General features: G+C 47.3%; 1 protein-coding gene and 1 long non-coding RNA gene across 7 annotated transcripts in view; one reads left to right on the forward strand and one right to left on the reverse strand.

The window, feature by feature from the left end:
* Positions 1-11,472, reverse strand: part of LANCL2 (LanC like glutathione S-transferase 2) — a 60,672-nt gene extending 49,200 nt beyond the window's left edge. The window contains exon 1 of the mRNA XM_056520541.1: positions 10,380-11,472. Coding sequence (XP_056376516.1) covers positions 10,380-10,580 — 201 coding nt within the window. The 5' untranslated portion in view covers positions 10,581-11,472. The remainder of the gene's footprint in view (positions 1-10,379) is intronic.
* The window catches only part of LOC130273544 (uncharacterized), a 66,492-nt gene continuing 52,289 nt past the window's right edge, over positions 10,033-24,235 (forward strand). For 4 of the 6 annotated variants that reach the window (XR_008844034.1, XR_008844031.1, XR_008844032.1 and 1 more), the window contains exon 1: positions 10,033-10,246. This is a non-coding gene — a long non-coding RNA (uncharacterized LOC130273544). The remainder of the gene's footprint in view (positions 10,247-24,235) is intronic. The other 2 variants (XR_008844030.1, XR_008844035.1) reach the window with 2 other exon arrangements.

Here is a 24,235-nt window from a genome sequence, read left to right on the forward strand (position 1 = left end):
GGAGGCTATCTAGCGTCACCCTTGTACCCTGAAAAATGCGTCCACCAGCAGGGATTTTCTACATTTCATCTTGTACTGTGGCCATGTCTGCAGACACACATCATCAGAAGTGAAGGGAACAAAAATCTGGTTTGAAGGGATAATTAAAAAATGATAACTGATAAATGATAACTGGCTGCATTACCCCCTATCCTATGGGAGAGAGATCTGGCCACCAAGGGACAGGAAGCCTGGATACAAGGTTTAAGTACCGGCTCTCCATCCTCAGGGGTTTTTCCACTCACAACTAGCTTCTATGTTGCATCAGTTATTTAAAGCAAAAATTGACAGTTCTAGTTTATAGCAGTCATTGTGTTCACTAGGGAACTGCGGATTGTTATGTCACAAAAACACATTTCATGTGCATGTCAGAAATCTAAGGGGATAATATTTTGATGCAGATTTTCACTTTGAATGTGGTTTTAGACACAGATTAGACCAACACAATGGCAGTAACTCGTAAGAAAAATCTGTAGCATATTACAGCTGCATTATCATCACGATTTAGAGGTAACCGTGCCACACCCCATTCATTAAAATGAGCTGGAACAGAGTCAGCTAATCACTCTGGTTGGCTCATTTTTGGGCTGTATCAGTTTTTGATGCCGGACTGAAAATTGTGATCTACTGCATTTTCATTCCGACAACAAAAATGAATACAGCTCGAAAATTAACCAACTGGAGTCACTTGTCGATTCCATTCGGCTCATTGAAATCAATGGGGTACAGCGCAGGTCCAGTAGACATGAATGAGGTGCAGCGCGGGTCCAGTAGACATGAATGAGGTACAACGCGGGTCCAGTAGACATGAATGGGGTACAGCGCGGGTCCAGTAGAGATAAATGGGGTACAGCACGGGTCCAGTAGAGATAAATGGGGTACAGCACGGGTCCAGTAGAGATAAATGGGGTACAGCACGGGTCCAGTAGAGATAAATGGGGTACAGCACGGGTCCAGTAGACATGAATGTGGTACAGCACGGGTCCAGTAGAGATAAATGGGGTACAGCATGGGTCCACTAGACATGAATGCGGTACAGCGCGGATCCAGTAGAGATAAATGGGGTACAGCATGGGTCCAGTAGAGATAAATGGGATACAGCACGGGTCCAGTAGACATGAATGTGGTACAGCACGGGTCCAGTAGAGATAAATGGGGTACAGCATGGGTCCACTAGACATGAATGGGGTACAGCGCGGATCCAGTAGAGATGAATGGGGTACAGTGCGGGTCCAGTAGAGATGACTGGGGTACAGCACGGGTCCACTAGACATGAATGTGGTACAGCACGGGTCCAGTAGAGATAAATGGGGTACAGCACGGGTCCACTAGACATGAATGTGGTACAGCACGGGTCCAGTAGAGATAAATGGGGTACAGCACGGGTCCAGTAGAGATAAATGGGGTACAGCACGGGTCCACTAGACATGAATGTGGTACAGCACGGGTCCAGTAGAGATAAATGGGGTACAGCACGGGTCCAGTAGAGATAAATGGGGTACAGCACGGGTCCACTAGACATGAATGTGGTACAGCACGGGTCCAGTAGAGATAAATGGGGTACAGCACGGGTCCAGTAGACATGAATGGGGTACAGCATGGGTCCACTAGACATGAATGGGGTACAGCGCGGATCCAGTAGAGATGAATGGGGTACAGCACGGGTCCAGTAGACATGAATGTGGTACAGCACGGGTCCAGTAAAGATGAATGGGGTACAGCACGGGTCCAGTACAGATAAATGTGGTACAGCACGGGTCCAGTAGACATGAATGTGGTACAGCACGGGTCCAGTAGAGATAAATGGGGTACAGCACGGGTACAGCACGGGTCCACTAGACATGAATGTGGTACAGCACGGGTCCAGTAGAGATAAATGGGGTACAGCATGGGTCCAGTAGAGATAAATGGGGTACAGCATGGGTCCAGTAGAGATGAATGTGGTACAGCAGAGATGAATGGGGTACAGCGCGGGTCCAGTAGAGATAAATGGGGTACAGCATGGGTCCAGTAGAGATAAATGGGGTACAGCACGGGTCCAGTAGAGATGAATGGGGTACAGCGCGGGTCTAGTAGAGATGAATGGGGTACAGCACGGGTCCAGTAGAGATGAATGGGGTACAGCGCGGGTCTAGTAGAGATGAATGGGGTACAGCACGGGTCCAGTAGAGATAAATGGGGTACAGCACGGGTCCAGTAGAGATAAATGGGGTACAGCATGGGTCCACTAGACATGAATGGGGTACAGCGCGGATCCAGTAGAGATGAATGGGGTACAGCACGGGTACAGTAGAGATAAATGGGGTACAGCACGGGTCCACTAGACATGAATGGGGTACAGCATGGGTCCACTAGACATTAATGGGGTACAGCGCGGATCCAGTAGAGATGAATGGGGTACAGCACGGGTCCAGTACAGATAAATGGGGTTCAGTATGGGTCCACTAGACATGAATGGGGTACAGCGCGGATCCAGTAGAGATGAATGGGGTACAACACGGGTCCAGTAGAGATGAATGGGGTAAAGCACGGGTCCAGTAGAGATAAATGGGGTACAGCACGGGTCCACTAGACATGAATGTGGTACAGCACGGGTCCAGTAGAGATAAATGGGGTACAGCACAGGTCCAGTAGAGATAAATGGGGTACAGCACGGGTCCAGTAGAGATAAATGGGGTACAGCGCGGGTCCAGTAGAGATGAATGGGGTACAGCAGAGATGAATGGGGTACAGCGCGGGTCCAGTAGAGATGAATGGGGTACAGCGCGGGTCCAGTAGAGATGAATGGGTTACAGCACGGGTCCAGTAGAGATGAATGGGGTACAGCACGGGTCCAGTAGAGATGAATGGGGTACAGCAGAGATGAATGGGGTACAGCGCAGGTCCAGTAGAGATGAATGGGGTACAGCGTGGGTCCAGTAGAGATGAATGGGGTCCAGCAGGGATGCCGTATCCCTACTGTACCCCATTGATTTCAATGCTATTAGATTTTCCAATTCTCTCGCCGGATACGCCTGCAGTATGGCCAAAATTCATCACGAAGTATGTGCATGACACATAGTATGACCATAAAACCTTAAAATTACTACAAGGTATGCAGAACTTACATATACCACAAACTGCAGAAATTGAAATCTGCAAATATCTTGCAAATATGATAAAAACACAAATTACGCAATCCCAAAGTACTGTACAACCAGCATTACTTAGTGCCAAAAAGGATTATGTTTCTGTCTATTGAAGTCAATGGGCTCTGCTTGCAGATTTTTCCACTGTGGAATTTCTGCTGTGGGAAACCTGCTGCAGATGTGCTGTGTGCCCTACCCTAAATGCTTTTTCAGAACTTTTTAATTGGTGGCCATTGGGGATCTAATACCCAGCACTCCTGCCCATTAGCTGTTTGTCAGCTGTGCCCACTTACACAGTGAATGGAGCAGGAAGCAGACCGCTCTTCACATACACAGTGTAGTTGTCATGCTGGGTTACTGCAGCTAAACTTCTATTGAATTGAATGAGAGCTGAGCTGCAGTAACCCGACACAGCCACTATATAATGTATGGAGCTGTCTGCTTCCTGCTTTGTTCACTGTTTATGTGGGCATTGAGACTCTGGTAAACAGCTGATCAGCAGGGGTGCCAGCTATAAGACGCCACTGATCAGATATTGGTCTATCCTGGGCGTAGACACTTTAAGAGTAACATTGCCAATGTTTGGCAACATTTAAAATACATTTATACTGGGTTATGAGCGTATTATACTAAAAGCAAGAGACATCCTTTAGAGATCTTTATCTGCCAACACTATTCCTATAAATTTCATTTTGTCAGGACTTCAGTTTGTACAATAATATTATAATACTGGGATTAGTAGACAATGACTATAATGAGAATGAAGAGTGACTCAGCGCACAGGGTAATACTTTCCCATTAATAAATGACATACAATATATTCCCCATAGTCCCCTATCTGTCAGCCGCTCATCCGTGCTAATAATATTCAGCAATCTGCACAGAAAAAAATGCACAGAAATGCTGCACAGAAAACTTGATGAAATGCTGCTGTATAAAATGGGAACTCAAAGGAATATGTATGTTTACCTAATAGAATAGAAATATTAGTGTATGAAAAGTTTGGCCATACATATACCCAGGTTTAATACATAATACCTCTCGGCAATAAATCTGGAAGAAATATATATTGTTGTCCCTACCAGGGACTGAGGTGCCTTCTAAAATGTAACTTTTAATAATATAGTTTAAAAATACCGATCCACAAACTATAAAAATTATAATAATACACTATTGCGACTATTGAGACCAATGACGCGGTAAGTATAGCACCAGTGGTTAGGTACACACCATGCTATAGTTATGTAATCCTAGATGCGATGTTGACACTATTATGTACAGTAATCAAAAAATGTTCCCTTATCCCAACGCGTTTCCACGCCGGCGTCTTCACCTGACACGCAGACAGCCCGGACACCGCTCCGGTACTCGCTGCCACCGCAGCGATTTATGCACACTTTGTCTTGAACAGCTGTATTGCCCGGCTCTCTCATTTTATTTGATCCAGTAGACAGCACTAACCGGGATGGTGAGAAACGCCCTGCCTGGTCTCTGGACGCGATAGCTAATCATAGAGCCGGAGCTCTACTGACGCAGGTTGTTTCATGGTGGTTATCCTCTGGGTGTCATTGGTTGAAAAATGTGCCCATTTAAAGGGATATATTACAGTGACATATTAGTGTGATACTTGACTCCAGAGTCTGCCTTAACCATAGACCTAATCCCCTGAAGAAGTGTGGGGGATAACTATATACTCTAACCCCTACATGGAAACGCGTTGGGATAAGGGAATATTTTTTGATTACTATACATGATAGTGTCAACATCGCATCTAGGATTACATGACTATAGCATGGTGTGTACCTAACCACTGGTGCTATACTTACCGCGTCATTGGTCTCAATAGTCGCAATAGTGTATTATTATAATTTTTATAGTTTGTGGATCGGTATTTTTAAACTATATTATTAAAAGTTACATTTTAGAAGGCACCTCAGTCCCTGGTAGGGACAACAATATATATTTCTACCTAACAGAATAACAGAATAAAACCCCCTTTATATAAGATATGACATGTAAAATTTGTTAAAGAATAGAAGGCAATGGACAGAATCTAGAAAGCTGATCATTTTTTCCTTTGAGGAGGCCACCCCATCTGTAATATGTGGATGGGCTATTTCTGATCTATATCCCGCCTCAGAGAAGATGGTCGGAAGGCTGACTAAATAAGCTCTGCTGTGTGGTGTGTACACTACATACAGTACTGACAATGGGCGGCACCATTCTTCTTGCCAATAGGGCACATACAGTCTTACAGTATCCGGTCTGTGCTCCTATTATACTTACAAACAGCCATCAACATACAAGTTTTTGGTAAAATGTAATTAAATTTTTTTTATAAAAGGGCATTTCCTTCTGGACATTTATTTTATGACATTCACAGGATATGATGGAAATAAATGTCCCACCTATGTCTAGATCAAGGACCCCTATGATGGTTGAGGCCTATAGAAGTGGTTGGGAAGCCACTTCTGTGGGCCTTGGGCAATTCTTAAGGCTTGTTTCACACTACAAAAATTCCGTTTTAACCCGTTATAGTCCGTTATTGATAACGGACGTTATTTTGTGACGGAAGATAATACGGAAGAAAATAGTTCATGAACTATCTTCCATCACAAAATAACGGCCGTTATCAATAACGGACTATAATGGGTTAAAACAGCTATTAGAAAAATCCCATAGATTATAATGGGATTTTCTAACGGACGTATAGGATTTTGTTACCGCCGTTTTCAGCTGGTTTTGAGACGGAACTTCATACGGATGTTTAAAAACTGAATTTTTGTAGTGTGAAAGGGGCCTTAGGCCATATCTGGAAGAAACAGATCGCTTAGGGGTGGGGGGCAGGTGCCCTTGATCTCAAGACAGGTGCAGGTCTCAGAGAACGAATGGGTATCTGCCATCCAGGTTGCTGTGCCTGGTACTGCAGCTCACCCAACTGAATGTAGTCCTTTTTGGCAATGGTTTAATGTACAAGTAAGAGATAGCTTGTGGTAGGGCTGCATTCAGAATTCTGCCTGTGGATCAGCAGCTGCCCCAAACAAAAACTACAACTCCCAGCATGTTGGACTATATAGTAGTACAGTAGAATCTCCCAATAGCGGACACTCACGGGGAATAAAAAAGTGTCCGTTATTGAGAGATGTCCCCTATTGGGAAAAAAGGCTCAAAAATCTTTCTGATTGACCGAATACTGTTCTGTACTCACTATAGATTGTAATTAACTATAAAACATGATAAAAAGCAATATTACAGCAGAAACTCCTAGTGCCGTTTAATCACCCCTTTTCCCTCCCCTACCATTTCATTCCCCTTTATAACCTGTGCCAACTTATTCCCTCGTGCCGTGTGACAAATTATCCCCCCCCATTACCCCCTGTGCCACAACATTTACCCTTTATCCCCCCTGTGCCATATCATTCCCCCTTTATTACCCTCTGAAGTGGCACAGGGGGATAAAGGTGGGAGAAGAAATGGCACGGGGGGGGGGGTAAAGAGGGGGTGATGAATTTGCACAGAAGGTAATAAGGAGGAATGAAATAGCACGGGGGGGGGGGATCAAGAGGAAATTATGTGGCACAGGGGGTAAAATTTGGCATGATTTGGCACAGGGGAATAAAGTGGCACGGGGGAATCAGAAAAGGAGGGGGGGGGATGAATGATGTGGCCAACAGACATACAGAAGCAGGAGAGCACTGTTTAACCCCTTAACGACGCAGGACATAAATGTACGTCCTGGTGAGGTGGTACTTAAAGGGGTATTCCAGGCCAAAACTTTTTTTTATATATCAACTGGCTCCGGAAAGTTAAACAGATTTGTAAATTACTTCTATTAAAAAATCTTAATCCTTCCAATAGTTACTAGCTTCTGAAGTTGAGTTGTTGTTTTCTGTCTATCTGCTCTCTGATGACTCACGTCCTGGGAGCTGTGCATGATGGGAGAATATCCCCATAGGAACTGCACAGCTCCCGGGACGTGACATCATCATTGAGCAGTTAGACAGAAAACTTCAGAAGCTAATAACTATTGGAAGGATTAAGATTTTTTAATAGAAATAATTTACAAATCTGTTTAACTTTCCGGAGCCAGTTGATATATATAAAAAAAGGTTTTGCCTGGAATACCCCTTTAACGCACCAGGACGTACATTTACGTCCTGTACATCACCGCGAGCATCGGAGCAATGCTCGGGTCATGCGCAGCAGTTTCCGGCTACTGATAGCAGCCAGGGACCCGCCGGTAATGGCGGACATCCGCGATCGTGCGGATGTCTGTCATGAGCCCCTCAGATGCCGTGATCAATACAAATCACGGCATCTGCGGGAGTGCGGTCAGAAAAATGCAAGATCGGTTTGCCACTGCGATCCGATCATCTGTAACGGTGGACGGAGGTCACCTCACCTGCCTCCGTCCATCTCCCGACATCTTCTGCTCTGGTATGAGATCGAGCAGACCAGAGCAGAAGATAGCCGATATCACTGATCAGTGCTATGTCCTATGCATAGCACTGAACAATATTAGCAATCGAGTGATTGCTATAAATAGACCCTATGGGGACTATTAAAGTATAAAAAAAAAAAAAAAAAAAAAAAAAAAAAGGAAAAATCCCCTCCCCCAATAAAAATGACAATTTTCAGTTTTTCCCCATTTTATCCCCAAAAAGCGTAATTTTTTTTTGGGTAATAAACAGATTTGGTATCTTCGCATGCATAAATATCTGAACTATTAAAATATGATGTAAATCACCCGTACGGTGAACGGCGTGAACGTAAAAAGGAAAAAAAAAAGGAAAAAATTGCTGCTTTTTTATAACATTTTATCCCCCAAAAATTGGTAAAAATGTATTAAAAGTTTTATATACCGCATTTATCGGGGTATACCACGCACCGGCCTATAACACGCACCCTCATTTTACCAAGGATATGAGGGTGCGTGTGTGTGCATGCGTATACCCCGATACACGCCCAGGAAAGGCAGGGGGAGAGAGGCCGTCGCTGCCCGCTTCTCTCCCCCTGCCTTTCCTGGGGTCTAGAGCCCTGCTGCCGGCCCTTCTCTCCCGCTAGCTATCGGATGCCTGTTCTCTCCCCCTGACTATCGGTGCCGGCGCCGATAGCCAGGGGGAGAGAAGCGGCGCCGGCAATGGGGCAGCGGCGCCGATAGCCAGGGGGAGAGAAGGGGCAGCGGCACCCATTGCCGGCGCCGCTGCCCCGTTGCCTCCCCCATCCCCGGTTGCATAATTACCTGTTGCCGGGGTCGGGTCCGCGCTGCTTCAGGCCTCCTCTGTGCGTCCCATGCGTCGTTGCTATGCACTGCGCAATGACGAGTGACGTCATTGCGCCGCGCCGTGCAGCGCATAGCAACAACGCAGGGGACGCACACGGGAGGCCTGAAGCAGCGCGGACCCGACCCCGGCAACAGGTAATTAACAGGTAATTACCGGGGATGGGGGAGGCAACGGGGCAGCAGCGCCGGCAATGGGTGCCGCTGCCCCTTCTCTCCCCCTGGCTATCGGCGCCGGCAATGGGGCGCCGGCACCGATAGTCAGGGGGAGAGAACGGGCAGCGGCACCGATAGCCAGGGGGAGAGAAGGGCCGGCAGCAGGGCTCTAGACCCCAGGAAAGGCAGGGGGAGAGAAGCCGGCAGCACTGGCGGTCTCTGCACCCGCAAAGCCGCTGCAGTTCATTGATTTAAAGTGCCTGCTTTAAATCATTGAACTGCAGCGGCTTATCGGTGGATAACACGCAGGTAGACTTTAGGCTAAAAATTTTAGCCTAAAAAGTGCGTGTTATACGCCGATAAATACGGTATGTAAATGTGGTATAAAAAAAAAAAAGTACAGATCACGGCGCAAAAAATGAGCCCTCATACCGCCGCTTATACGGAAAAATGAAAAAGTTATAGGTCAGCAAATTAGAGGGATTTAAACGCACTAATTTGGTTAAAAAGTTAAGATTTTTGTAAAGCGCTACAGTAATAGAAAAGTATGTTATCATGGGTATCATTTTAATCGTATTGACCCAAAGAATAAAGAACACTTGTCATTTTTACTGTAAAGTGTACAGCATGAAAACGAAACCTTCCAAAATTACCAAAACTGCGGTTTTCTTTTCAATTTCCCCAAACAAATAGTATTTTTTGGGTTGCGCCATACATTTTATGGTAAAATTAGTGATGTCATTACAAAGGACAACTGGTCGCGCAAAAAACAAGCCCCCATACTAGTCTGTGGATGAAAATATAAAAGAGTTATGATTTTTAGAAGGAATAAAATGGAGTCCTTAACCCCTTAAGGACTCAGGGCGTACCTGAACATCCTGAGTCCGCTCCCGTTCTATAATGTGGGTCCACAGCGTGATAGTGGGTTGGGCTGGGACCCGTGGCTAATAGCGCGCTGCACTGATTTTCCTGCATGTAGTTATGATTTTTCCAGAAGTACGACAAAATCAAACCTATATAAGTAGGGTATCATTTTAATCGACCTACAGAATAAAGAGATTGCGTGCGGTTTTCTCCCGTACTCAAAACCATAGTTGACCACGGTTTTGTCTCCGGTTTTTACTTTGCACATGTGCATTAGCATCCCAAAGTCCCCACCCAAGACCCCTCCCAATAAAAATGGAAAAAAAATTCAAAAACGTATGAGTATTAAAAAGAAATAAAAACGGACGGAACTGTATACAGTTTAAAAACGCATACAGTTTACTTTCCCCCCCCCCCCCCCCCATACTGTTCCATCCGTTTTTTTTGCCATACAGTTTTCTTTAGAAAAACTGATTGAAAACAGTATGGCAAAAAACGTGATGTGAACCCAACCAAAGGCAAATCATGGTGTGAAGAAACCCTTGTTCATACCAATATTATACACCTGCTTTATTGTGACATCAGACTGTGACAAGATTCTACCACACAGACCAGTGTATATAAGCAGGACCGGGATAGGGGTGACAGGATTCTTATCATTTCAGGGCACGAGGAGCACGTGACAGATCCTACTGGTAAAGACGAGAATCACCTAGGAGCCCAGACAGAAGCAGTGTTCCCCGCGGTCCTGCTTCTTAGTCAGGAGGGGGCGCCAGAGGTAACATAAGTGTATTATTCATGCAGATGAGGGGGCGGGATTACCATACCAGCTCTGGGGCCCACAGGTGGCAGTGCCCAATATACATACACATTATACACGATAATACACACGGTGCGGCAGAGAAGCTCACCTTTCCATCTCTGTCAAAGGGCAGGTCCAGCTCCCCCGGTTCACCCGCGGCGGCATCCTCTTCTTCTTCTTCCTCCTCCGCCGGCTCTGCCGTGTCCGGGCCGGGCCGGTAGTCCGGGTATGGGTTACTGAAGGAGCGCTCCTCCATCTCCGCCTCCCCGCCAAACTGCAGCTTCAGCCGCTTAGACATGCTCTCTCCCATCTCCTCAACCGAGAGCCGGCAGGGACAAAACACCCAGCCAATTATCGCAACGCGTCCCGGAGCTGTGTGCCCAGAGCCCACACTGGCAGTGTCACCCTCCGCTCCTCCTCCCTGCCACCCCACCTGGAGGGCTCAATATTCTATGACATGCCACTGCTTCCCAGTGTGAGGTGGTGCCAGCTGTCAGTATAGGTATGGTGTGAGGATATCTATGACAGGTCAGGGGATGGAAGGTGGTGGGAGTGTTGGATTGTGGTGACAAAGCACAATCTGCACCCAACAGGCACCATCCTGCTCAGCTAGCACCTCCTATACCCAGCCAGCACCCCCTGCTCATATCCATGCCATGGCCAAGAAGAGGGTACACCACTGATCACACAGCTCCATCCAGGGCCAGTCATAAAGTTCTTCCTCCTCCAATCCTTAGTGATCCCTCCAGATCATCACATCCCTCTTGTGATCTGTACAGGAGTCTATATGGAGCCACAATATTCAGAGACCCCCAATATTCAGAGACCCCCAATATTCAGGGATCACTGTTGCATCTATTCAATGCAGGAGGAAGGAATGGAGAAGAAGCCAATTCCAGGGCTGTCCAGTCTTCATTCAGGCAAACAGGCAGCAGCAGAAGAGCAGCAGCTGCTCCATCCCCCTCATTCATGAATACACTTAGTACTCAGGAGGAGGGGGGACCAGATGAGCCCTGCAGGTACTTTCCAAAATGCCCAGCATAAGCAATTGTAGCATCCAGTGTGAGCCTTTGTCTGCAGAGGTGCTGTAGACAATGTTCCCTCCAGTGATCCACAGATGATTCAGGGGAGGAGGGCTGCAGACACTAATATGCACAATTGTCAGCCATGGCAGCTTTCAGCACACTGTCAGAGCCATCATCACCAGCCACCACTAGACAGATGCTGCTCTTATAGTGCCTCTGATAGGCTGGATTGCTTTCATCCCTTTACCTCCCTAAATCATGGGGGCCTCATGATCTCAATGAGAGGATTACAGAAGGGCTGCAGGAGCTCAATATACAAAGGGATCTTCTGCCAATGCAGCAAGAGGTGCAGATGCTCATCATAAGACACAATCAATAAAGATGTGACAATAGGGCACAGGCTAATAGGACAGGAACGTCTCCGTATGGTGGGGAATTACAATATTGAGCTGTTTTTGTTCCTTGACAATTTTAGGAATAGTGTTTAAATTATAGAAAGTTGGATCTATGAAAGTGGTAAAAACACAAAGAGGAGAAATCATTTATGCCGGTTTTCTGGCATACAAAAGCTGCAAATTTCCGTGCAAACATCGAGACTTCTATCATCCCCGTAGTGGATGGGGGACACGTTTTTGATCAAAAAAGTGCGCTAAGAGCCTCAATTTTTTGACCAATGTGTGCTGCTGCAATCTTCTTTTTGTATACTCTGTATCTGCCACAGCAGTGTGCACCCCTGTATTAGGTTGTTGTGCTGGCTATTTTTCTTTTTGCTTGTAGAGACTTCTATCATTTTACTCCATGTTAAATACTTTTTTTTAACCCCTTGGGGACGGAGCCCAATATGACCCTAAGGACGGGAGCATTTTTTGCAAATCTGACCACTGTCACTTTAAGCATTAATAACTCTGGGATGCTTTTACTTATAAATTTGATTCCGAGATTTTTTTTTCGTGACATATTCTACTTTATGGTAGTGGTAAATTTTTGTCGATACTTGCATAATTTCTTGGTTGGAAATTCAAAAATTTTATGAAAAATTTGAAAATTTAGCATTTTTCTAACTTTGAAGCTCTCTGCTTGTAAGGAAAATAAACATTCCAAATAAATTATATATTAATTCACAAATACAATATGTCTACTTTATATTTGCATCATAAAGTTGACATGTTTTTACTTTTGGAAGACATCAGAGGGCTTCAAAGTTCGGTAGCAATTTTCCAATTTTTCAGAAAATTTTCTACATCAGAATTTTTCATGGACCAGTTCAGGTTTGAAGTGGATTTGAAGGGCCTTCCTATTAGAAATACCCCACAAATGACCCAATTATAAAAACTGCACCCCTCAAAGTATCCAAAATGACATTCAATAAGTTTGTTAACCCTTTAGGTGTTTCACAGGAATAGCAGCAAAGTGAAGGAGAAAATTCAAAATCTTCATTTTTTACACTCGCATGTTCTTGTAGACCCAGTTTTTGAATTTTTACCAGTGGTAATAGGAGAAAAGGCCCCCAAAAAATGTGTAACCCAATTTCTCTTGAGTAAGGAAATACCTCAGATGTGTGTCAAGTGTTCGGCGGGCGCAGTAGAGGGTTCAGAAGGGAAGGAGCAACAATGGGATTTTGGAGAGTGAACTTTGCTGAAATGGTTTCTGGGGGGCATGTCACATTCAGGAAGCCCCTATGGTGCCAGAACAGCAGAAACCCCCACATGGCATACCATTTTGGAAACTGCACCCCTCAAGGAACGTAACAAGGCATCCAGTGAGCCTTAACACTATGCAGGTGTTTGATGACTTTTCGTTAAAATCGGATGTGTAAATGAGAAAAACATTTTTTTCACTAAAGTGCAGTTTCTTCCCCAAATTTACCATTTTTACAAAGGGTTATGGGAGAGAATGCCCCCTAAAATTTGTAACCCCATCTCTTATGATTATGGAAATACCCCATGTTAGGACGTAAAATGCTCTGCGGGCGAACTACAATGCTCAGAAGAGGATGAGCGCCATTGAGCTTTTGGAAAGAGAATTCGTTTGGAACGCACATGGCGTTTACAAAGCCCCCCGTGGTGCCAGAACAGTGGACCCCCCACATGTGACCCCATTTTGGAAACCACACCCCTGACAGAATTTAATAAGGGGTGCAGTAAGTATTTACACCCCACTGGTGTTTGACAGATCTTTGGAACAGTGGACTGTGCAAATGAAAAATTAAATTTTCCATTTTCACGGACCACTGTTCCAAAAATCTGTCAGACACCTGTGGGGCGTAAATGCTCACTGTACCCCTTAATACATTACATGAGGGGTGTAGTTTCCAAAATGGGGTCACATGTGGGGGGGTCCATTGTTCTGGCGCTATGGGGGCTTTGTAAACTCATGTAGCCTTCAATTCCGGACACATTTTCTCTTCAAAATCCCAATGGCGCTCCTTCTCTTCTGAGCATTGTAGTGCGCCCGCCGAGCACTTTACATCCACATATGGGGTATTTTCTTACTCAGAGGAAATGGGGTTACAAATTTTGGCGGGCTTTTTTCCTATTTTCCCTTGTGAAAATGAAAAATTTAGGGTAACACCAGTATTTTTTTTTTTTCATTTTCCCATCCAAATTTAATGAAAAATCGTCAAACACCTGTGGGGTGTTCAGGCTCACTATACCCCTTGTTACGTTCCGTGGGGGGGTGTAGTTTCCAAAATGGGGTCACATGTGGGTATTTATGTTTTTGCGTTTATGTCATAACCACTGTAAAATCAGCCACCCCTATGCAAATCCCCAATTTAGGCCTCAGATGTACATGCTGCGCTCTCACTCCTGAGCCTTGTTGTGCGTCCGCGGAGCATTTTACGCCCACATATGGGGTATTTCCGTACTCAGGATAAATTGCGTTACTAATTTTGGTGGGCTTTTTTTCCTTTTACTAATTATGGAAATAAAAAGTATGGGGCAACACCAGCATGTTAGTGTAAACATTTTTTTTTTTTTTTTTACACTAACAGGCTGGTGTAGCCCCCAACTTTTCCTTTTCATAAGGGGTAAAAGGAGAAAAAGCCCCCCAAAATTTGTAGTGCAATTTCTCCCAATTACGGAAATACCCCATATGTGTCCCTAAACTGTTTCCTTGAAATACAACAGGGCTCCAAAATGAGAGAGCGCCATGCGCATTTGAGGACTAAATTAGGAATTGCATAGGGGTGGACATAGGGGTATTCTTCGCCAGTGATTCCCAAACAGGGTGCCTCCAGCTGTTGCTTAACTCCTAGCATGCCTGGACAGTCAGTGGCTGTCCAGAAATGCTGGGAGTTGTTGTTTTGCAACAGCTGGAGCCTCCGTTTTGGAAACACTGCCGTACAATACGTCTTTCATTTTTATTGGGGGGGGGGGGGGGGGCAGTGTAAGGTGGTGTATATGTAGTGTTTTACCCTTTATTATGTGTTAGTGTAGTGTAGTGTTTATAGGGTACATTCGCACTGGCGTGTGTACGTTCACATGTACGTTCACAGGGGGGGGGGCAAACCTCCAGCTGTTTCAAAACCACAACTCCCAGCATGCACTGACAGACAGTGCATGCTGGGAGTTGTACTTTTGCAACAGCTGGAGGCACACTGGCATACCTTCAGTTAGGTTCTGTTACCTGACTCAGTATTTTCCAACCAGTGTGCCTCCAGCTGTTGCAAAGCTACAACTCCCAGCATGTACTGACATACCGTGCATGCTGGGAGTTGTACTTTTGCAACAGCTGGAGGCACACTGGTTGGAAAACCTTCAGTTAGGTTCTGTTACCTAACTCAGAATTTTGCAACCAGTGTGCCTCCAGCTGTTGCAAAACTACAACTCCCAGCATGTACTAATCGCCGATGGGCATGCTGGGAGATGTAGTTATGCAACAGCTGAAGGTTACGTAACTACAACTCCCAGCATGGCGAGACAGCTGTTTGCTGTTTGGGCATGCTGGGATTTGCAGTTTTGCAACATCTGGAGGGCTATAGTTTGTAGACCACTGCCCAGTGATCTCCAATCTGTGACCCTCCAGATGTTGCAAAACTACAAATCCCAGCATGCCCAGACAGCAAAGAGCTGTTTTAGCATGCTAGATGGGCAGGGATTAGTGCCTGCTGATAGATATCAGCAGTCACCCCGGCCAGGTCCCCGCCCGGCGCGCGGTGGGGACCGAAATTCCTACGGGCGTATGGATACGCCCTTCGTCCGTAAGTACCAGGACGCAAGGGCGTATCCGTTCGCCATTCGTCCCCAACAGGTTAATGGTGGGCAGGGATTATGAGGAGGGGCGTAGCCTCCAGAAGTCCAACATATAAAAAAAAAATGGCGTAAATTATGGTTAAAATCTAGGCACAAATACAGCCACAAGTGTGCCAAGTGTATCACGAGGCATCTATCTTACTTTAGCGTAGATCGGCATATGAAATGCTGGTTTTAAAATTAAAAGATGAATTTGGGCTCAAAAAATACATTTTGTGGTATTAACTTTCCTTACTGTTTTTTTCTCTGGCCCCTCACGGCTGGTTTTCTGCGTCCCTCTGTTAGGCTAGGTTCACACTACGGAAATTCCGCTTTGAAATTGCAGGCAGAAATTCCGCTTACTAAAATGTATAGTATAGTGAATGGGTTTCCGTTCACAAATTCACTTCGGAATTTGGGAAGTGGAATTTGTGAACTGAAAATCCACTTGAAAATTTCCGCCTTAAGAATGGTGTTGCTCATTCTTCAGGCGGAAATACTCGCAGAACACATTATAGTCTATTGGAGATTGCAGTGTCCGCGCGCGGTCCTGGCACCAACTGATTCAGTCGGTCCTGGACGCACTCGGAATCTACGGGCAGAAATTTTCTGCAGTGTGAACCTACCTAGCCTTAGCTTCTTTTCTTGTGTTGTAACATTAATGTTGCATCCACAGTTTGGTACAAAGATAAGAAAAGTAGGATAGGGCATATTGAATGAATGAAAATTGAATGGGGTCTGTTAAATATATTTAATGTAGAGTTTATTTTATACTTATAATGTTCTGATCAGCTTTGTCTTAGTTTGCCTGAAAAGCTGGGTGAGAGCCAATATAGCTGCAATGACAACCTGTGCAAAACTATTATTTCGACTTCCGTCGTAAAGGGACACAACTCCTGCTCCTATATCACAGCATAACTATACCAACCTACTTTTCATGAGTGTAAGACAATTGGCTAACCATGTGGGAGTACCCCCCAGCTGCCATGGTTAGCATAGAAATGGATAAAAAGAATTTCTAAGGAAGACAAGACAAGGAGTCTTTCTTACCAATATGTGTAAAAAAAAAAAAAAAAAAAAAAAAAAAAAAAAAAAGCTCTCAGCATATATGTAATAATGCCAAAATTTGTAGTGAGGCGCTAAAGTTGTAAATGAACAGTCCCTACAGTGGGGCAAAAAAGTGTTTCTCTATCGGCCCCATTGGGGGACACAGACTGTGGGTGTATGCTGCTGTCTCTAGGAGGTGTGACACTATGGTAATAAAAAAAAGTCGGCTCCTCCCAGCAGGATATACCCGCCTTTAGGCTCTGAGCTAATCAGTTTAAGCTTTGTGTCTGAAGGAGGTGGACATGGTCTGGAATTCTCCAGACCAGGTCTTCTGATTTTTTGTTTTTCTAATATAGGGACGTGTTAGATTTTTTAATTCCTTTTTCTTTTCTGTTTTCAGGTGGGGACTCGGCTCACTGTTTCCCCATTGTGAGTAAGGGGGCACAGACATTGCGTATATGCTCTGTTCACCCCCCTCGCCAATGGTCAGGGCCTGGGTTGGTACCTCATGGGTCTGGGTCTCCCTATTTTCCCTGCTCGCCTTGCTCGTGCATAGCAGCCAGGCGTGATGCAGGTAACTAAAGCTGACTGAAGACTTCACTGAAGACTCCATTAGGTAAGTTCTTCTGACTGAGGTAAGTACTTCCCCCCTTTTCTCCTCAGGTGCGGACTTGCAACCTCTGGAGACCCCCTGTTTTTGGCCCACCTTTTCATGTTATGAGGCTGGCTTTCTGGGGATGGACTTTTATTCTGGACTTTATTCTGGGGTAGCAGTGGCACCTGAGGGGGCATGTACTTTATGTTTTTCACTTTGTGTGTGTTACTGGGACTAGACTGCAGCGCCTTATATGCGGCTGACAGCCGCGGTGCTGGTTCGGGCCGGGCGCTCTCTGCGCCAGCTTACTTTCGCTTTCTCCGGCAGCGCCTTATATGCGGCTGACAGCCGCGTCGCTGGTACGGACCGGGCGCTCTAAGCGCCGGCTTACTTTCACTTTCTCTGGCAATCTCTGCCGGCGTATTGGCCGCCCGCTCTGTTTCCCCGAGCGCATATGCGACTGACATGTGCGCTCGGGACAAGGAGCGGGCGCCATTACAGTTTCTTCTCGGCTTGTCTTTAGCTCCGCCCACAGGGCTGTCGGAGCTCTTCTGAGGCGCTAAATAGCCTCCAATCAGCGCCGTGGGCGCGATTTTCAGTCAGAAGGGGCCAATTAGTTAGTGCCTCTGCGGCAGGCACGCCCCCTCTACTATTGGCTGGCCTGCTTCTCTCACTAGCTGCATGGAGCCGTTCTCCTCTCTGCAGCTGCCAGGGGACACAGACTAGGGTGAGAAAGTTCCTGACTTTTCTCTCATAATGTCCGTAGCCAGAGCTGTTCCTCCCTCTAAACAGAAACCTGGAACGTCAGTGACTTATTTTGTCTGTAAGCACTGTAGTACCAAAATGCCTGGCTCTACCGAGTCCACTTGCTCTGCCTCCTCCACTGCTCCCCCAGACCCCCTGGTACCCCCTGATGCCCTTTCGGTTCCGGTGGGTTCAGCCGCTCCACTAGCCTGGGTTTCTTCCCTGACCCAGTATATGGCTGACTTGACCCAAGTCTCCCGTTCGGTAGCTGAGGCCTCCCAGGAAGTGGTGTCCGCCTTGAAGGGGTCTTCTCTGCGCAGGGCCTCTGAAAGGGCCCGCTCCTCGTCTCCACATACTTCATGCTCTCATAAGTGTACTAGGGGTGCCTCGTCTGACTCTTCCATTGAGTCGTCAGATAGACGTGAGCGTTCCCCTCGTGGGTCCCGCCCCCCTGTCATCTGGGCACAAACGTCGCTCCTCCAGAGGACGTTCTTGGAGTCGCCGATCTGCCACGCCAGAGCCGCATACCCGGTCAGGGTCGCCCCCCTCCAGAGCTGCCTCTACTCGTTCACATTCTCCTGGTGAACTGGTGGACGAGGCTTCCGAGCCGGCATCTGACTCAGAGGACAGCTCGGACTCAATTGCAACGGTGAACTCATTGGTGACAGCCATAAGAGACACCTTTCACTTAGAGGACCCAGGATCTTTGGATGTCACTCCAGGAGTATCCTTTCATCGTGCTAAGCCAGCACCTCAAAGGTTCAGCTCTCACACTGACTTTGACGACATTCTGGAATCTGAATGGAAACATCCAGACAAGAGGTTGCTGGGAATCAAGACGATTCAAGAACGTTAGCCGTTTGACAGGGACTTTGTCACTAAGGTGGTTTCCCCTCCCTTAGTGGATCCACCAATCTCCCGGATCTCTAAGGCGACTACACTGCCTCTGGCAGATGCCGCTGCTTTCAAGGATCCCACGGACACGAAGGTAGAATTCTTAGCGAAGTTTGCCTCTGAAGCAGCTGGCTCTTCTCTTCTTCCCATCTTCGCCTCGACATGGGTGTCCAAGGCTCTGTCGGAGTGGTGCCAAAAGCTCCATCAGGATATCTTAGTGGGATTCCCCCGAGAGGATCTATCTGCTCTGGCTCTCCAATGCTCTAAAGCTGGGGACTTCCTGTGCGCAGCTTCCATGCAGTCAGCCCGTTGTTCTGCCTTTGCTGTGGGTCACCTAGCGGCTCTCCGCCACTCTTTGTGGCTTAAAGCTTGGAATGTGGATGCCGCTTCCAAAAGGTCTCTCACTGAGCTTCCTTTTACGGGTGGCCATCTTTTTGGCAAACGCCTTGATGAGATTATCTCTGAGGCAACAGGAGGTAAGAGTTCCTTGTTACCTCAAAATAACGCTCACCCTACTTCCCAAAGCAAGTCCTTTTCCTTTCGGTCGTTTCGGACCTCTGGCTCCAGCAAAGTGTCCGGGCAGGCGCCCTCGCGGGACAAGAAGGCTCCCTCGTTACGGGCACGCCCGTCTTGGAAGTCGGACTCCAACCGGTCCGGCCGTTTTGCGCCCAAATCAGGCAACCACATACCCACTCCTGCATGAAGTGAGCCCCCCACCCGCGGTTTCTTCTCGGGTGGGAGGTCGTCTCTTACTTTTTCGAGACATCTGGACCTCACACATTCAGGACACTTGGGTCAGGGATGTGGTGTCCAACGGTTACCAAATCGAATTCGCCTCCCTTCCGAGGGATCGCTTTTTTCGATCCCGGGCCCCCCGGTCTCCTCCTCTGGCGAAGCACTTTCGAGCGGCTCTCCAGTCTCTGCTTCTCCAGGGGGTTATCGTTCCCTTTCCTCCAGGGGAACGGTTTCGGGGTTTCTATTCAAATCCTTTTGTGGTCCCCAAGAAGGACGGTTCTGTGCGACCAATCCTAGATCTCAAGCGTCTCAACCGTGACCTTCTTATCCGCCACTTCCCAATGGAATTTCTCCGTTTGGTGGTGACGTCCCTGGAACAAGGGGAGTTCCTTTCATCGGTGGACATCAAGGATGCCTACCTCCATGTGCCAATATTTTCAGGCCATCATCGGTACCTCCGCTTTGCGGTTCCGGAGGGGCATTTTCAATTCATAGCTCTCCCCTTTGGTCTAGCCACGACTCCTCGAGTCTTTACAAAGATCCTTGCGCCAGTGATGGGCCTGTTACAGTCGAGGGGAATCTCGGTGATACCCTACCTGGACGACCTTCTCATCAATGCTCCAACCAGAGCCCAGACTATGGAGAATCTGGACGTCACTCTCCACACTCTGGATCACTTCGGGTGGATGGTCAACCGGGAAAAGTCAGTCCTCCGTCCTACCCAGTCTCTAACCTTCCTGGGACTTCTATGCGACACTGCCTCTGCCCGAATTTGTCTCCCGCCGGACAAACGTCTGGCGCTTCTGTTGGGGGTCCGCTCCCTTCGGACCCAGGTCTCAGTCCCCATCCGCACTTGTATGGAAGTCCTGGGTCGGATGGTGGCAACTATGGAGGCCGTACCCTTTGCCCTGTTTCATTACCGCCCCCTTCAACTGGCGATTCTCTCTCGATGGAACAGGTCTCCTCTGTCCCTCGATCGTCAGATTGTTCTCCCTCGCAGGGTCCGTCAGTCTCTGCTCTGGTGGCTCCGCTCCCCCTTCTTCTCCAAGGACGGTCATTTCTTCCCCTTCACTGGCAGGTCGTTACAACGGATGCCAGCCTGTCGGGCTGGGGTGGCTTGTTCTGGGATTGGATGGTTTAGAGACTCTGGTCTCCCCAATAGACCCTTCTTCCAATAAACATATTGGAATTATGGGCGATTCTTCTTTGTCTTCTTCATTGGGAGTCCTGTCTTCAGTCCTGTCCTGTCCGCGTCCAGCCGGACAACGCCATGGCCGTGGCGTACATAAATCGACAGGGTGGCACTTGCAGCTCGGCAGCCATGGCCGAGGTGACCAAGATTCTCACCTGGGCGGAAAGCAAGGTTCCGGCCATTTTGGCGATTCACATTCTGGGAGTGCTCAACTGGGAAGCGGACTTCCTCAGTCAGTCCTCACCGACCCCGGCGAGTGGTCTCTACATCCAGAGGTCTTCGCGCAACTCTGCGACCTCTGGGGCATTCCGGACGTGGACCTCTTTGTGTCCCGGCACAATCGGAAGATCCTTCCTTTTGTGTCCAAGTCCCGGGACCCTCAGGCTCTGGCCGTGGATGCCCTAGTGATTCCTTGGGCGGGGTTTGCCCTACCCTATCTGTTCCCTCCCCTTCCGCTCCTTCCCAGGGTGCTGAGGAAGCTCAAAGCAGAGGACGTCCCCGCCATTCTGGTAGCTCCAGATTGGCCCCGAAGGTCTTGGTACGCCAACGTAGTCAGGCTCCTGGACGACGCTCCACTGCGCCTTCCGCTCCGTCCGGACCTGCTCTCTCAGGGTCCTCTTTTCCACCCCAATTTACGGTCGCTGCGTTTGACGGCGTGGCGGTTGAGACAGCGGTTTTGAGGGCCCGCGGGTTCTCTTCCCAAGTCATTCACACCATGCTCAGGGCTCGTAAGCCCTCCTCCGCAAGAATTTACCACCGTACTTGGCGGTCTTATTTTCGTTAGTGTGAAGCTCAGGACTTCTCCCCGGTAACCTTCTCGGTTCCCCGTCTTCTCTCCTTTTTGCAATCGGGGTTGGAACTGGGGTTGTCTCTCAGTTCACTTAAAGGTCAGGTTTCGGCCCTTGCTGTTCTTTTCCAGCGGCCCCTGGCTTCTAATTCTCATGTCCGGACCTTCCTTCAAGGAGTGGCGCACGCTGTTCCTCCTTATCGGTCACCCTCTCCCCCTATGTGTAAAATTGTCCTCTTCTGACCCCTATAACTTTTAAATTTTTCTATATACGGGGTGTTATGAGTGCTCATTTTTTGCGCCATGATCTGTAGTTTTTATCGGTACCATTTTTGTTTTGATGGGACTTTTTGATCGCTTTTTATAAAAAATTTTTAGAGTGTATGATGTGACCAAAAATACGAAATGTTTGACTTTGGAATTTTTTTATGTGTACACCATTGACTGTGTGGTTTAATTAATGTTATATTTCTGTAGTTCGGACATTTACGCATGCGGCAATACCACATATGCTTATTTTTATGTTTTTATATTATTTATATGGAATTTCGGAAAAGGGGGGGGTTTAAACAAACTTTTAATAAGGAAGGTGTTGATGTGTGTCTTTTTTACTTTTATAAAAGTTTTTTTTTTACACTTTATTAGTCATCCAATCATTGGATTCCTCATACAGATTAATGTGCCCTGCCAGGCTTTATCTATGGGAGAGTCGGGACAGGCGCAGCAGCACAGGTAAGCCCTCTGGCTACCTCCACAGTGGATTCCCCCCCGCGATCTTGCTTCGGGGGGGGGGGGGGGGGGAGACAATCCACCCCGCTGGACCACCAGGGAGTGTACAAAGCTTCCTTTAGATGTTACATAGTTAGTACGGTCGAAAAAAGACATATGTCCATCAAGTTCAACCAGGGAATTAAGGGGTAAGGGTGTGGCGCGATATTGGGGAAGGGATGAGATTTTATATTTCTTCATAAGCATTAATCTTATTTTGTTCCAGGAATGTATCTAATCCTGTTTTAAAGCTGTTAATTGTTCCTACTGTGACCAGTTCCTAAGGTAGACCGTTCCATAAATTCACAGTCCTCATGGTAAAGAAGGCGTGTCGCCCCTTGAGACTAAACTTTTTCTTCTCCAGACGGAGGGAGTGCCCCCTCGTCCTTTGGGGGGTTTAACCTGGAACAGTTTTTCTCCATATTTTTTGTATGGGCCATTAATATACTTATATACGTTTATCATATCCCCCCTTAAACGTCTCTTCTCAAGACTAAACAATTGTAACTCCTTTAATCGCTCCTCATCGCTAAGATGTTCCATGCCCCATATTAGTTTAGTCGCGCGTCTCTGCACCCTTTCCAACTCCGCAGTGTCCCTTTTATGGACAGGTGCCCAAAACTGAACAGCATATTCCAGGTAAGGCCGTACCAATGCTTTATAAAGGGGGAGTATTATGTCCCTGTCCCTTGAGTCCATGCCTCTTTTGATACATGACAATATCCTGCCGGCTTTGGAAGCAGCAGCCTGACATTGCATGCTATTCTGTAGTCTGTGATCTACAAGTACACCCAGATCCTTCTCTACCAGTGACTCTGCCAGTTTAATCCCCCCTAAGACATATGATGCATGCAGGTTATTAGTACCCAGATGCATAACTTTACATTTATCCACATTGAACCTCATTTGCCAAGTGGATGCCCAGACACTTAGTCTATCCAAGTCATCTTGTAACTTATGCACATCCTCTATAGACTGTACTGTGCTACAAAGCTTGTTGCGCGGTCAACTTTGACAGTGGTCATCTAAAGGGTTAATAGCTGGCTGCGGTGATCGCTGCATGTTGGCTATTAACGCTGGCCCTCAGCTACAAGAATCAGCTCGAGTTGGGAGCCCTCGTCATACCTTGTTAATGGCACATGGACGAGTATAGACGTCCATGGTCGTTAAAGGGGTTCTCCGGTGCTTACACATCTTATCCCCTATCCAAAGGATAGGGGATAAGATGCCTGATCGCGGGAGTCCCGCAGCTGGGGACTCCCGTGATCATGCACGCGGCACTTCGTTTGTAATCAGTCCCCGGAGCGTGTGCGGTCCGGGTCTGATTACGGGCGACTACAGGGCCGGCGGCGTGTGACGTCACGCCTCCGCCGCATGTGATGTCATGCTCCGCCCCTCAATGCAGCCTACAGGAGGGGGTGTGACAGCTATCACGCCCCCTCCCATAGGCTTCCATTGAGGGGCGGAGCGTGACGTCACACGCCGCCGGCCCTGTAGTCGCCCGTAATCAGACCCGGAGCTAACACGCTCCAGGGACTGATTACAAACAGGGTGCCGCGTGCATGATCACGGGCGTCCCCAGCTGCGGGACTCCCACGATCAGACATCTTATTCCCTATCCTTTGGATAGCGGATAAGATGTGTAAGCACCGGAGAACCCCTTTAACCAGTTAAGTGGGAGAACTTACACAATTGGTGGCTGACTAAATACTTTTTTGCCCCACTGTATGTGAGAGTTACTAGGCTGGCAGTGGTTTGGTTATGACGCCAAGAGTGTGGCAGTGGCTTGGACCTGCAGTGATGATGGTGGTTGTAGTGTTGTGTGAATTTCCACTTACTACTACTCCGATGAAGCAGTCATCTGTATCAGGGTGCTGGGAAATAAATCCTCAAATGCCAAGATGTTGGATAACCACTTACACTTTACTGAATTTGCTGCAGATCCA

The sequence above is a fragment of the Hyla sarda genome, chromosome 5, assembly GCF_029499605.1.
Source record: "Hyla sarda isolate aHylSar1 chromosome 5, aHylSar1.hap1, whole genome shotgun sequence".
Classification (NCBI taxonomy): Eukaryota; Metazoa; Chordata; class Amphibia; order Anura; family Hylidae; genus Hyla; species Hyla sarda.